Source organism: Ornithorhynchus anatinus, chromosome 3 (assembly GCF_004115215.2).
Source record: "Ornithorhynchus anatinus isolate Pmale09 chromosome 3, mOrnAna1.pri.v4, whole genome shotgun sequence".
NCBI lineage: Eukaryota > Metazoa > Chordata > Mammalia > Monotremata > Ornithorhynchidae > Ornithorhynchus > Ornithorhynchus anatinus.
Window position 1 is genome coordinate 75,663,836 of NC_041730.1, and position 13,807 is coordinate 75,677,642.

The window sequence follows — 13,807 nt, forward strand, 5'->3', positions numbered from 1 at the left end:
CTAAAATACATGTCTTACCCTGTATTTCAGATAGAACACAATGGTAGAATTAGGGATCGTTCCTCTGACAACATGCATCTGCCTGGATAGAACATGGTGCCAGAAGTAATGGTATGTGGCACTGTTTAAGGCCTGAGGGACTGATCCTTCAGGAAGGTAACCCCCCACATTATAGACCTTCCTGTACATTGTGATTATAATATTTCATAAATTCCTAGGTTTTTGAGAGGTCCTTCAATACTAAAATCCCAGTTATTTTCATTGCCAAAGTGGAAATTTACCTTTTTCATTTTAAAAATACACTTTCATGTTATATTAGTATTTATTTTAATCAAGCAAGCCAGAAAGAGCATTTTGCCTTCTACTTCTAAAGAGTTTACAGATTCCAAGGCAAATGGTCGCTGTGGAATTGGGACCATCTAGGGCATTAGCCCATGGTTAAAGAAGCAGCTTTGGATAGGGACCCAAGTTCTCTTGGAGTGGGAGGACAGAGATGGCAGAAGGTGGTATGGAAAGATGAAAATTCACTAGGGAGAAACCATTACTTTGTAGGCTGCAAAGTGAAAAAAACACAAAAACCTTGGAACCCCACTCACAAGGTGGCCCCAGAACGGCAGCCCTGCAGGTGCTGCTCCTACAAAATCAAGGTGCTGTCAGACTATTTTACTGAGAAGAAAGCAAGAATATTTGAAAAGCCAAATATGTATGATATTCCCTGAATACAGGACGTTCTACAAAGACAAAACTTAGAGAACACAACAGTTTTAGTCCATGATCTATTTTACCTAAACAGAAAGCTTCATATGCACTGGAGTTTTTTTGAACTGTGTACTTTTTGCCAGCACATAAATGGCCAATAAGTAAATTATGCAAAAATTGTACTATAAAAAGATTCCTTAGCTAATAATGAAAAGATTCTTGGGACAGGTCTAACGATCACCAAAGTGAAGAATCTCTTGATCCTGTAAAATAGGGAACTGAAGCAATCATCTGAATTATTTAGGCCTATGATGTTCCCACCTCTAACACATCAACCAGTCAATCAGTGGTATTTACTAAGCACTTACTGTGTGCAGAGCATGAAACCAAGCACTTGGGAGAGCACAATACACCAGAGATGGAAGACACAATCCCTGCCCACAAAGAGCTTATGAACTAGAGGGGGAGATAGACGTTAAAAAAAAAAAATTTGAGGTAGTGGAAATAGTAAAGGGAAATGGAGTAGACATGTGTGAATGTTTGACACGTGAAATATCTAGATAAATGCATGCAGAAGTTGGTGCTTTCCTGGAATGATTGAAATAAATATCACAATTTTTCATTAGGCATTTTGACTTGCAACACTATTATGGAAGGAGAGAATGTTCTCCCTGCAACAAGTACATGTTTGGATACCTTGTGATATTGTGTCAGAATAAACAATTTGGCACATACACATGGTGTCAGACATAGCACAAGCACTATAATGTGATTTCTCCTTAATGCAGCATTCTTTAGGAATATAACCAGGGAAGGAGAACCAATTCTTATTTTAACCAGTGAGTAATGCTATTTACTCTCAAACTTAAGCCTTAAAAAAACAAACAAACAACCTTCAGGTTACTGAACAACAATTCTTGCCCAATTTATTTTCCCCTTTCTGAATTCAGAGTCAAAACACTAGAATCAAGAAATGAACATTCTACTGACAGTTGTTCCTGTTGGTACTTAGCAAGCAAAACTCAGAGAAACAGAAAGATTTGAAGAGAAGACATCAAAGAAATAGGAGAGCCAAACACTAGCAGAGGAGATCTGACAGACTGGTAGTTCTGTTCATTGAGGAAATTCAGTTCTGTTGAGCCTTACAGAAAACTGTACTTTAAAAAACTAAAACAAAAGTACTTTCTTTAGATAGTCCTATAAAGGCAACTTTCCTTGGGTTAGGGTCAGTAATTTAAAGAAGTTATCTCCACTCCTGAGCCCTTAGAATATTCCTAATTAGATTTCACTAATAGTGTTGTCATTATTAAATGGTGACATGGATTCTTTTTCCTTGTAATGCAATGACAATTTGAGGTAGACTTTTATTCTTTTAAACACAATTAGCAAGGCAGTGTAGCCACTGACTGGACCTAGTCATCTGGACAAACTGTTCTCCAGTGTAGTTGCAAGAGAAAATGGTGAGGGTGGGTGGGCGGGAGAAATCCTCTCTCCTATTCCAATGCAGTCAGAAGAAACAAAAAAGCCTGTCGGTCATTAATCTTTCCTGAAGTGGGATTCAAAGAACTCTTTAGACATCTCGTTTTCTCTTTTATTTCATAACCTTATAGTGCTAACTAAAAATCTTAGTAGGGAGACAGTTCCAATTAAATTAGATGGCAGAAGACTGTGGGGGGGGAAAATGCTTGGCTCAATCTATAATGATGATCAGATAAGCTTTATGAGCAATACTACCTCCCACATTGTTTTGTTATATGCAGAAACTGGTGTTGCACAAGCTCCTTTAGCATTTTGCTCTAGACTGGAAGCATGTTGTGAGAGGGGAATATCTCCACCAACTCTGCTACATTTTACTCTCCCAAGTGCTTAGTACAGTACTGTACTTAGTACGCAGTAAGCACTCAATAAATATGATTGTTTGATTTCCTGCTGTTGCCCCTTCATTGAGGAAGGTTCCTGAAAATACTAAGAATAACTATTTTGGACTTTGAAAATGGTAATGTCGGATGCATCTAAACAATTTCTCAAGGCCTGACTCTATTCACAACCTATGCCTAGATAAATGCTCAACAACACTGACCTGCCATTTTGTTTCTGAGTGTTGGGAATTGGATAGGGAATAAAAGAAAATGCATACCCATCCTACCCAACAACAATGAGGCTGTGCATTTGACCAAGTCGGAATGTTTGTTCAATTAGTTAAATGTTCATCTTTTAAATAAGAAGAAAAAACAAGTGATGGGTGGCCTACTAACCTCAGAAAAGCAAATATCCAAGGTTATTAAATCATCCCTGCTCAGAATGCTTGGTTAGAAATAAAAATAGCATTTAACAAATTCTCCCCCTAGTTAGAAACAGAGGTAGCATTAAGAAGTATGAAACTGAAGGTTAATGCCAAAGCACTAAGGGTGAAGCATTATTTAATTAAAATGGACTAGCATGTCTTTCTAAACTGAAAATGGTTTTATTTCTCATTTTCATTTTTGATCAAGATTCTTGCCCATCAAATTGGACTTCTAATTTGGACTTGCCAAACTGCACATGCAGCCATGTCTTTGCAAGGACAAATTCAACAGAGAGCACAAAGTTACTTAATCTGGGAGCACAAATATGGTTTTGAAGGTACCAGAGGTAATATGCCCTGAACAGGAGTTCTGGGTAAACTGGTTGAAAATTGGCCTTGTGTATCCTAAAAATTAATGGCAAGTGGGGCTGACTTCATCATCATCATCACCAATGGTATTTATTGAGCACTTGACCATGTGCAGAGCACTGTACTAAGCACTTGGGAGAGTACGATACAACAGAGTTGGTAGACACATTCCCTGCCCACAATGAGTTTACATTCTATACTTTCAAGGGATTGTCTGATGCAATAAATCAAGGAGCCCCCTGCTCTGCTTCTACCTCTGCATGGCCTCTTCAGACACACTTCTTTGTTGATGAGACTTTGTTAACACCTGAAATTTTATTCGGTAATTTTTAACACTTGGAGGAAATCCCATAGACTGACAAACTGGGGTGCTTATTACATCTGAAAGGCTGATAAAACTCCAAATGAATTACTTGGGCTACCATATTTAACAAAAAAAGTTAAAGTATGTCAAACTCATTTCTTGGTATGGACTGCACACAAAACACATACACACATACCCCTAGGTTGGTCACACAGCAGCAGCAACAGCAGGAGAGAGAGCAGCTAAAACTGCCCTTTTTATGGAATTTGTTGAGTGCTTACTATGTCCCAGGCAGTGTACAAAGTGCTGGGGTATATATAAGCTAATAAGATTGGAAACAGTCCCCATCCCACATGGGGCTCACAGTCTTAATCCCCATTTTACAGCTGAGGTAACTGAGGCACAGAGAAGTGAAATGACTTGCCTGAGGTCACAGAGAAGTCAAGTGGCAGAGCTCTTCCCTTGCCTCCATCTCTGCCAAACAGCAGAGATGGAGGAGACCCCCCTGGCCCCCATGGCTCATCCAGGATTCCACCAAGGGGCCAAGAGGATGGGAAGAGACACTGCCCCTTCCCTCCTATTCATGTTATTAGCTCTTTGAGGATAGGTATCATGTCTACCTGATCTACCATACTGTACTCTTCCAAGCACTTGGCATAGTGCTCTGCACATAGTAAGTGCTCAATATATATCATTTGACTGATTGATTTCCCCCCCATCCCCCAGGTGCCAGAGACCCAGGGGAGTCTTGGCAACAGTAAGAGCCCCTTTTGCCAGGAGGAGGGCCCAGGAGAAGCCAGATTGTAGCAGAGGAGAAGGAAAGGTAAATTGTCTGTGTCCTCTCCAATGGCTTCCCTCCTGCAGTCAGTGATCCACAGCAAACTGTAAGCTTTTGAGGGCAATGACCATGTCTTTTTTTTTTCTGTTGTGAATAGTGTTCTACATGTGATAGCGGATCAGTATAGGCAACTAGTTCAATGCTTTTCACACAGTGAGCACCAGAATAGTTCTCCACACACAGCAGGTGCCCAGAACAATAGGTAGATCACAAGTTTGCCTTGAGCAATTAATCAATGATATTTATTGAGTGCTTACTATGTACAGAAGACTGTATTAAGCACTTGGGTGACATAGCCCTGATTTTAAAGAAGCACAATTCTAGTGCCTGTTTAAGACTAGAAAGGGAACATACAACATAGCCCGCTTCCCCAGAGATAAGTCACTTCAACAAGTCACTTCACTTCTCTGTGCCTCAGTTATCTCATCGGTAAAATGGGGAGGCTGTGAATTCCTTGTGGGGCAGGGACCGTGTCCAACCTAAACTGCTTGTATCCATCCCAGATCTTAGTACAGTGTGTGGCACTTAGTAAGTGCTTAACAAATACCACAATTATTATTCAGGCATGCTGTCTTTTGCGGGTGGAGCTATTGAATTTAAGGTGCCAGCAGGTGTCAGCCCCCATCACTGGCTCTGATTTATTGAGTTCAATGAAACAATGTGTGTGCATTTGGAGGGGAGCTACAGGTGAAGAAAAAGTCAGTGAACCTATGAAAAGGTATTCTATTTGTACATGTGTTTCAGAAAACAACTGTAAGTGCACGCGTGTGTCCCGCTTTATCAACACGACTCATGTTCCGCTGACAACTCCTTGTATCCAAGTCTTTCACACACAGTCACATGCTCTTTCCTTACCTAGGTTCAAGAACCCAGCTAGCCAATGCTTTCGAGGACTTAGGACAGATATTTTTAAACCAATTTACATGTTTTCAGGTAGCTGGAATTACTCCACAGCCTAAGACTGTTAACCTTTCACGACCTCCATGTCAAAAGGCTTTTACTTCCAAATGACAGCACCCACTCTCTGTCATCACAAGCAGCTATAGATTTTCCAAAAGGACTGTTGTGTGGGCACAACAGATCCTTTATTCCTGTTAACAGTTTCCAAGAAGAGAAGGTGTGAAATAGCGGAGATTACAGTCCAGTGTTCTGGAACAGCCTGAAACTCAAACGGGGTGATCTTCAGTGAGTGGAAATCCCACTAATTAGCCTAGGACTAATTCCCTTAGACTTATGTCTGAAGGTTGCCTCTCTGCAGCATTTCACGATGTCTCTAAAATATTTGCTTATTATTATGGCATTTATTTGGTGTTTACTATGTGCTAAAGTAGATACAGGATTACCAGATTGAACATAGTCCCTGTCTCATTACCAGACTCCCAGTCTAATCAGTCACTTTATAGTGCTTATCAAGTCCCTACTGTGCGCAAATCAATCAATAAATCAATGGTAATTATTGAATGCTTACTGTGTGCAGATCATTGTACTAAGCACTTGAGAGAGTACAATACAACAGAGTTGGTAAATACCTTTTCTGCCCACAGAGAGTTTATGGTCTAGAGAAGGTAAACGGATGATAAAACAAATCATGAATTTGTACACAACTGTTGTGGGGCTTGGGTGGGGTGAATATCAAGTGCTTAAAGGACACAGATCCAAGTGTATAGGTGATACAGGAGGGAGAGGGAGCAGAGGAAATAAGGGGTTAGTCGTGGATGGCGTCTTGAAGGAGATGTGATTTTAACAAAGCTTTAAAGGTAAGGAGAGTGGTAGTGAATAGGTGAGTTGAATGAGAGAGATGAGTTGAGGATAATGCCAAGGTTACAGGCTTGTGAGGCAGGGCGGGTAGTGGTGTTGTATACAGTGATGGGAAAGACATATGGAGGGCAGGGTTTGGGTTGGAAGATGTTTTGAAAAGCACTAAACTAAGAGTTTGGAAGGGTACAGCAGAAGTAATTAGCATGATACCTGTTCTCAAGGATCTTAAAGTCTAGCTTTTATAATTTTGCAATCCTGCAAACCAAGAAGTAAAAAGAGATTGTCATTTAATCTCATTTGACAGATGAGGAAACTGAGGCACAGAGAGATTACTTGGCTTGTCCAGGGTTGCACAGCAGGCCAAAAGCAGAACTGGAACTAGAACTCAGGTCTCCCGATTCCCAATCCCTTTCCATTAGTCCACAATGCCTCCTTATTCTGACTTTCCTGCTTGCTTTTGTTCCATATTTATAATGACATTTTTACCTCATCTATGCTAACAATTCATATGCCCAACCTTTAGTCAAGATGAATACCTGTGTAGATTTCTAATTAATTTAGGATTCTCTGAAAAGGTGTGTGTGTGTGTGTGTGTGCGTGTATGTGTGTGTCTTTGCTAGATTGACTGTACAGACCCAGGCCTAATTCAGCAAAGGTGATTCTTCGATGAGGTTTTCGATTCAGTCACAACTAAACTAGAGGTAAATTTGATCTGCCAAGAGATTTCCTCCATTTTCTAGAACCATATTGGACTGATTACTAAATGATACTGAATATGAGATACCTCCTTCTTTTGGTAGTAAAGAAATAAAAGTCTACACAACAGAGATGGAAAAGTCCCTTCATGCTCCCCTTTCGTCCTGCACTTCAAACCCTCTTCGAAGCCCCAGTTACTCTTACCTTCTCTCTTTAATAATTAATAATAAGATTGATGAGTGTGCTAGTAAATGGCAGTCAGGTAAAAAATGGGTTTTTGTCCTCAAATCCCAATTCTGCACTTAATCTCCCCAACCATGCCCCCAGGAGGTATGTACTCTCTTTAGCCTGAATCCGTACCCACGATGAAGTTGCCAGCGTACGTGTTACTGCAGACCCTCCTCCAAGGCTGTAGAGATCCCAACGGGCAATAAAGAAGGCTACAACAAGCGGGAAGCTGTTCAAGGCTGCCAGAACCTCTGAAACCCCTGTAACTTCACTTATTCAGGTAAACCAGGCCTGAAATGACTGCAGTGCTGAGCGTGTAACTCAGAGTCATGCTCACTCAAGCAATCAGTAAATATTAACTGAATTTGTAGAATGAGAACATAGATGATTGCCTATTTCCAATTGCTCTCCACATGCAGCAGAGAGCTCACTGTGGGAATAATAATGTCGGAATTTGTTAAACGCTTAATATGTGCCGAGCACTGTTCTAAGCGCTGGGGTAGATACAAGGTAATCATGTTGTCCCACGTAGGGCTCACAGTCTTCATTCTCATTTTACAGATGAGGTAACTGAGGCACAGAGAAGTTAAGTGACTTGCCCAAGGTCACACAGCTGACAAGCGGTGGAGCCGGGATTAGAAACCATGACCTCTGACTCCCAAGCCCGTGCTCCTTCCACTGAGCCACGCTGCTTCTCAAGGGAAGGGAATGTTTCTATTATACTGTTGTATTGTACTCTCCCAAAGGCTTAGTACAGTGCTCTGCGCACAGTAAGTAAGTACTCAATAAATACGATGGACTGACTATTCTACTGGATGGGCTTTGGAGTCAGAGGTCACGGGTTCGAAGCCCGGCTCCACCACTTGTCAGCTGTGTGACTGTGGGCAAGTCACTTAACTTCTCTGTGCCTCAGTTACCTCATCTGTAAAATGGGGATTAAGACTGTGAGCCCCACGTGGGACAACCTGATTCCCTTGTGTCTACCCCAGTGCTTAGAACAGTGCTCTGCACATAGTAAGCGCTTAACAAATACCAACATTATTATTATTATTATTGTTACTAACCCTTTGCCTTAGTCTACTTTAAATAGGAAACTCTCTCCTAGCATACGTGGATGAGTATAACACAAAGAGTAATGTTATTTTAGAGGCAAAAATTATCCAAATAATCTTCAAAAAAAAAGAGTAGAGCCATCATAGCCATGGGACATCTTGGTGGAGTATGTGTCTCTCTCATGAAATTTCTAACTCCTGAGAAACTCCATTATGGCTCAGGCTTCTCAGGTGGAACATGGTCACATCTCGGCCTAGAGGCTTTCCCTGATTGAGCCCTCTTTTCCCCGGCTCCCTTCTGTATCATCTATACAGTTGGATCCGTGACATTTGATATTTGGGCATTTGATATTCGACCCACCTTTAGGACATATTTACATATGTACATATCAGTAAATTTATAGATCATTGGAATTAATGTCTGTCACCTCCTCTATACAGTAAGCTTGTCCTGGCTAGGGAATGTGTCTGCTCCCCCAAATGCTTAGTAGAATGTTCCACACACAGTAAGCACTCAATAGGATTGATTGATATCACGGGAATAGCTGAGTGGAGGAATACTGTAGTAACCCCTGTCAGGACTCAGTGACCTTTTAGTATGTTTAATTTCAAGTCAATTTTATACATATTATATATACGTGTGTGTGTGTGTGTGTGTGTGTGTGTGTGTGTGTGTATTTATATTCATGCATTTGCCCAGAGAGCTATAGCAGCCTTAGGGCTCAAGCTCAGTGAAATGGTTTTAAAATACATTTTTTCCCAAACTCCAGCAGTCCCATACAAGCCAGTAAGGGGCAAAAATATAGCACCATTATATTACTCCAAGATACAAATGGACCTATTGCTTCACTGACCTTTTGCATTTGCCCGTAGAACCATTAAAACCTCACCCAGAAGCTCAATAAGTTGAAACTTTCAGTTCAGCTAGACCCTAGAACCTTGGATGCTGGGGAAAGGATTTGGTGAATTAGGCTATAATCAAATAAATAGACTGAGCTATACTGTAAGGTTTAGCCTTTGGAGCACAGTGGTGACATTATTTTTCATGCCAGAGACTATTATTTAGTGTTTGTATAATTCCCTATATTTTCAAAAAGGCTTTACAAATACTGGCTAGTTATTTCACAGCAGAATTTATAAAGACTGGTACTATGCAACGGAAGCATTGTCCCAAACCTAGAGTCTTATAGTGAATTCATGGCAGATTAACACTGCTTGCAAACAGTTTGTGTCTCCCGAATTAGATTATAATTCTGCTTAGCACAGTATTTGATACCTAGTAAGTGCTTAACAAATGCCATAATAATATAAACTCACTGAGGCCAGGGACCATGTATATTACTTTCATTGAACTTGCCCAAGCACCTACTACAGCATGGCCTAGTGGCAAGAGCATGGGCGTGGGAGTCAGAGAATGTGAGTTCTAATCGTGGCTCCACCAATCATCTGCTTTGTGACCTTGGGCAAGTCATTTAACTTCTGTATGCCTCAATTACTTGATCCTTTAAATGGGGATTGAGACCACGAGACCTGCATGGGACAACCTGATTACCTTGTATATACTAGTCCTTAGAAAAGTGCTTGGCACAAGGTAAGCGCTTAACAAGTACCATAATTATTATTATTATAGTACTCTGCACGTTGGGCACTCAGTACAGTGCTCTGCACATAGCAGGTACCTACTATGGCGATCTGCACACAGGAGGGGAGCAGTAATTACTATTGCAGAAGCAGCGTGGGTCAGTGGAAAGAGCACGGGCTTTGGAGTCAGAGGTCATGGGTTTGAATCCCGGCTCGGCCACTTGTCAGCTGTGTGACTTTGGGCAAGTCATTTAACTTCTCGGTGCCTCAGTTACCTCATCTGTAAAATGGGGATCAAGACTGTGAGTCCCACGTGGGACAATCTGATTCCCCTGTGTCTATCCCAGCGCTTAGAACAGTGCTCGGCACATAGTAAGCGCTTAACAAATACCAACATTATTATTATTATTATTATTAAATCCCGCCTCTGCCACTTGTCAGTTGTGTGACTTTGGTCAAGTCACTTAACTTCTCTGTGCCTCAGTTACCTCATCTGTAAAATGGGGACTAAGACTGTGAGCCCCACATGGGACAACCTGATTACCTTGCATCTACCCCAGCTCTTAGAACAGTGCTCTGCACATAGTAAGCACTTAACAAATACCAACAGTAATTACTAATGAATGAACAAATCTGCAGCTCTAGAGACAGTCCATTGCTGAACTCCAATTTCTTCTTTGAACTTGAACGTCCTGTCCTTCAACTGGCTGAGAAATGTAACTGATATCCAGTGCCTCAGTGAACTCTATCATTCTGAGATTATTGTCAGGCATGATGCTAAGGGCCGGAGTAGATATAAAATAATCAGATTGAGCTCAATCCCTGTCACAGTCTAAAATGGAGGGTGAACAGTGATTTTATCCTCACTTTATAGATGGGGCAGCTGAGGCATAGAGAAGTTAAGTGACTTGGCGAAGGGTTGCAATAAATAGATCAACCAATCACTAATATTTACTCTGTGCTTACTGTGTGCAGAACACTGTACTAAGAACTTGGGAGGAGCAAGATAGCAGAGTTAATAGATGCACTCCCTTGCCCATGAGTTTATAACCATATGGCAGAGCTGGGAATAGAACAGAGTTTTCTGATTCCCAATCCCTCGCTCTTTCTATTAGCCCACACTGCCTCTCTAGTCCTGGTACTCCTTCCACCAGGGATTGTGACCAGAATTGTTCTTTTGGTCCCCAAGTCATCTTTTCTAGTTCTAGGTGTAAAAATGCCAGGAAGCTGAAGACACCTGTGCCAACTGATGATTGAGATGTGACCGTGTGCCCAAATATCAGAATATCAGAATCTTTCCTCCACCTTGGTTTGGACATCTCAATTTTGGAAAACAAATTTAGGTACTTGTGGTGGTTGTTTTTTCACAGATAAGGAAAATTTTTCAGCACAATGCTGTCTTAAGCCAGTCTTAGGGAGAAATAACTTACAATAAAAGTTAAAGGGGAGTGTTAGCAATAGAGAGGAATAGGCAAGCAATACATACGAAAAAGAAATATGAGAAAAAATGTTCAAAAGCCATAAATAACTCATGCCACAAAAAAGACTGAAGTATGGCAGGAGCATGAAGCACAATCTTCCACCTCCTCTCCCAACACACTCCCTTCTCTGTGCAACCACAAGCACACACAAAGAGCAATTTTCCCTTTCTACAGAAGTCGGAAAAGTGTATGTGTGTGTTGCGGGGGAAGGGCTATGGGGTGGGGCGGGACGAGAAAATTGACCCAAAAAAGTACACAGAAGGCAACAGTGAATTTCAGACCTGAAACCAGGAATTTTTGAATGGTTCAGAATAGGACACTTTGTCACCTTTGATTTAATTAGAAGGCTGTTTTCGGGATGTTAAAGGTCTAGGCTCATAATCAAGTACTTACGTAATCCTCTTCATTGAGCCCTTGTTTCTCAACAGAACTTTTCACCTCCATGGAAAACTTCTCAAACTCAGGTTTCACTGTCCTCAGTAGGGTAACTGTTTGGAGGGATGAGTACGCTTGCTTAGCTTCAAGGTCCTGTTTGTCTCCTCTCTTCCACGAGCCATCTCCTAAGGGAGAAATAAAAATATTTACAATTCCAAGCCTGTCGCCATAAAGGAGCCGTTTTCCTTTTTTGGCTGCTATGTTCCCTACGTGCTGCTTTGAGCCGATAGCTGTCAAGGCCAGAGGTATTGTCATATTTTTGCAACTAAATGCAGTTGTGGAAAATCTCAAGATTTCCTAGATAAGAGAAGCCTCCCCGCCACGTACCTCTGTTGATCAATAACGATTCGACTGCCTCGTTTGAGCTGAGGAAATGAGATTTTCCTCTCCTAATTTTTAGGATTGCAAGAGAAAGAAATAAGATTTGTATAATCCCATTTTCCAGCCCTTTTCTTTAAACACTTAGAATAATTTGTATGTTAAATTAGAAATGTGTAATCGCATAATTACCTATTGTCACTCTGTACTGCAAATTCATACATATTAAACATCTGAAAGCTGGCACTGGAGAGAAATATTAAATTAATGATGCCCTGGAATCTCTTCAGAGTAGGAAGTAGGTTAGGCAAATTTTAACAGCTGTAAAGTACCCCACATACCTCATACATTATGGTATATTAATGATTTGCTGTATTAAACAGCAGCTCAGTATTAATTTGAATCCAGCCAATACCATTTCAAAATTATCCTCCTTACTGACCCCCAAGGGAATTAAAGAGACAAAATGAGTTTTGACTGAAAAGTCCAAGCAGCCTGCAAGGAGACAAAAAGAAGGCTGTTGCTGCTGTGAATAATCATGATTATTTTAGGCTCCTTTGGAAGCAGCAGGAGAAACCCAGATTTCTGGATTGGGACTCCCAGAGGTGCACCCTCCTGAACACACTCTCAGATTGAAATTCCTACACTGTCTCTCGACTGGTGAAAGTTGGAAGGGTGTTCAGAGGTGAGCAGTACCAGAAATTCCAGTATCTCCTTTGCTCTTTTTCTTTTTAAAAAAATTTTAACCAATCAGTGTTTCAGAAACTATATCTCAGAATAGCAGCCTTTTTGGCTTGAATGTGACTGTGAGTGTGTAAGGGGGAGGCAAGGGGAGAGGGGAAAATTGCTAGCCTTTCTTGACACTACAGGCAGCCAGTTAGTGTCAACATGGTAGCCCATCAACCTGGTAGCCCAGTGACTACAATAGGCCACTCACTATATCAGGTAATTGGCTCTGTCTGTTTAGGGAAAGCCGTGCTTTGAGTGACCTAAAATTTTGCCTCTTCCTGAAGGTCCCATCCCTCCTCTCCCAACCCCATTAGTGTGAACAAACTCAAACGGGCATGCCCTTGAATCTGTGACCTTTGGTCACAGATGAAGCAGCATGTGGTAGTGGATAGAGCAAGGGACTGGAAGTCAGAAGGTAGTGGGTTCTAAACCTGGATCTGCCACTTGTCTGCTCTGCGACTTTGGGCAAGTCACTTCACTTCTCTGGGCCTCGGTTACCTCATCCGTAAAGTGGGGATTGAGACTGAGAGCCCCACGTGGGACAGGGACTCTGTCCAACCTGATTTGCTTGTATCCACCCCAGCATTTAGAACAGTGCCTGGCACATAGTAAGCGCTTAACAAAAACCATAATTATCATTATTATTATTATTTGATATTCACCCCACCGTCAACCCCACAGCACTTATGTACATATCCATAAATTAAATATTATAAATTATTTATATTAATGTCTGCCTCCCCCTCAAGGCTGTAAGCTCATTGTGGCCAGGGAACAGGTCTGCCAACTCTGTTGTATTGTACTTTCCCAAGTGCTTAGTACAGTGCTCTGCAAACAGTAAGCATGCAATAACATTATAAATATTATTGATTGATTGATTGGTCACCCGAGCCTGTGATTCCTGACCTACAAAGGGCCAAGGATGCTCAACTTTTAGGATGAGTTCAGTGAAGTGGCAGAATACTTTCCCACTAGGGATCAAATTAGTTCCTGCAGGAATAACAAAGGACTCAAAACAATCTTTTTATTACTACA

At 41.3% G+C, this 13,807-nt stretch overlaps 1 protein-coding gene across 2 annotated transcripts in view; it reads right to left on the minus strand.

Annotated features, from left to right (window-relative positions):
* NPR3 (natriuretic peptide receptor 3) overlaps positions 1–13,807 on the minus strand; it is a 78,005-nt gene that overhangs the window by 42,080 nt on the left and 22,118 nt on the right. For both annotated transcript variants that reach the window (XM_029060414.2, XM_029060413.2), the window contains exon 3: positions 11,684–11,850. In XM_029060414.2, coding sequence (XP_028916247.1) covers positions 11,684–11,850 — 167 coding nt within the window. The remainder of the gene's footprint in view (positions 1–11,683; positions 11,851–13,807) is intronic.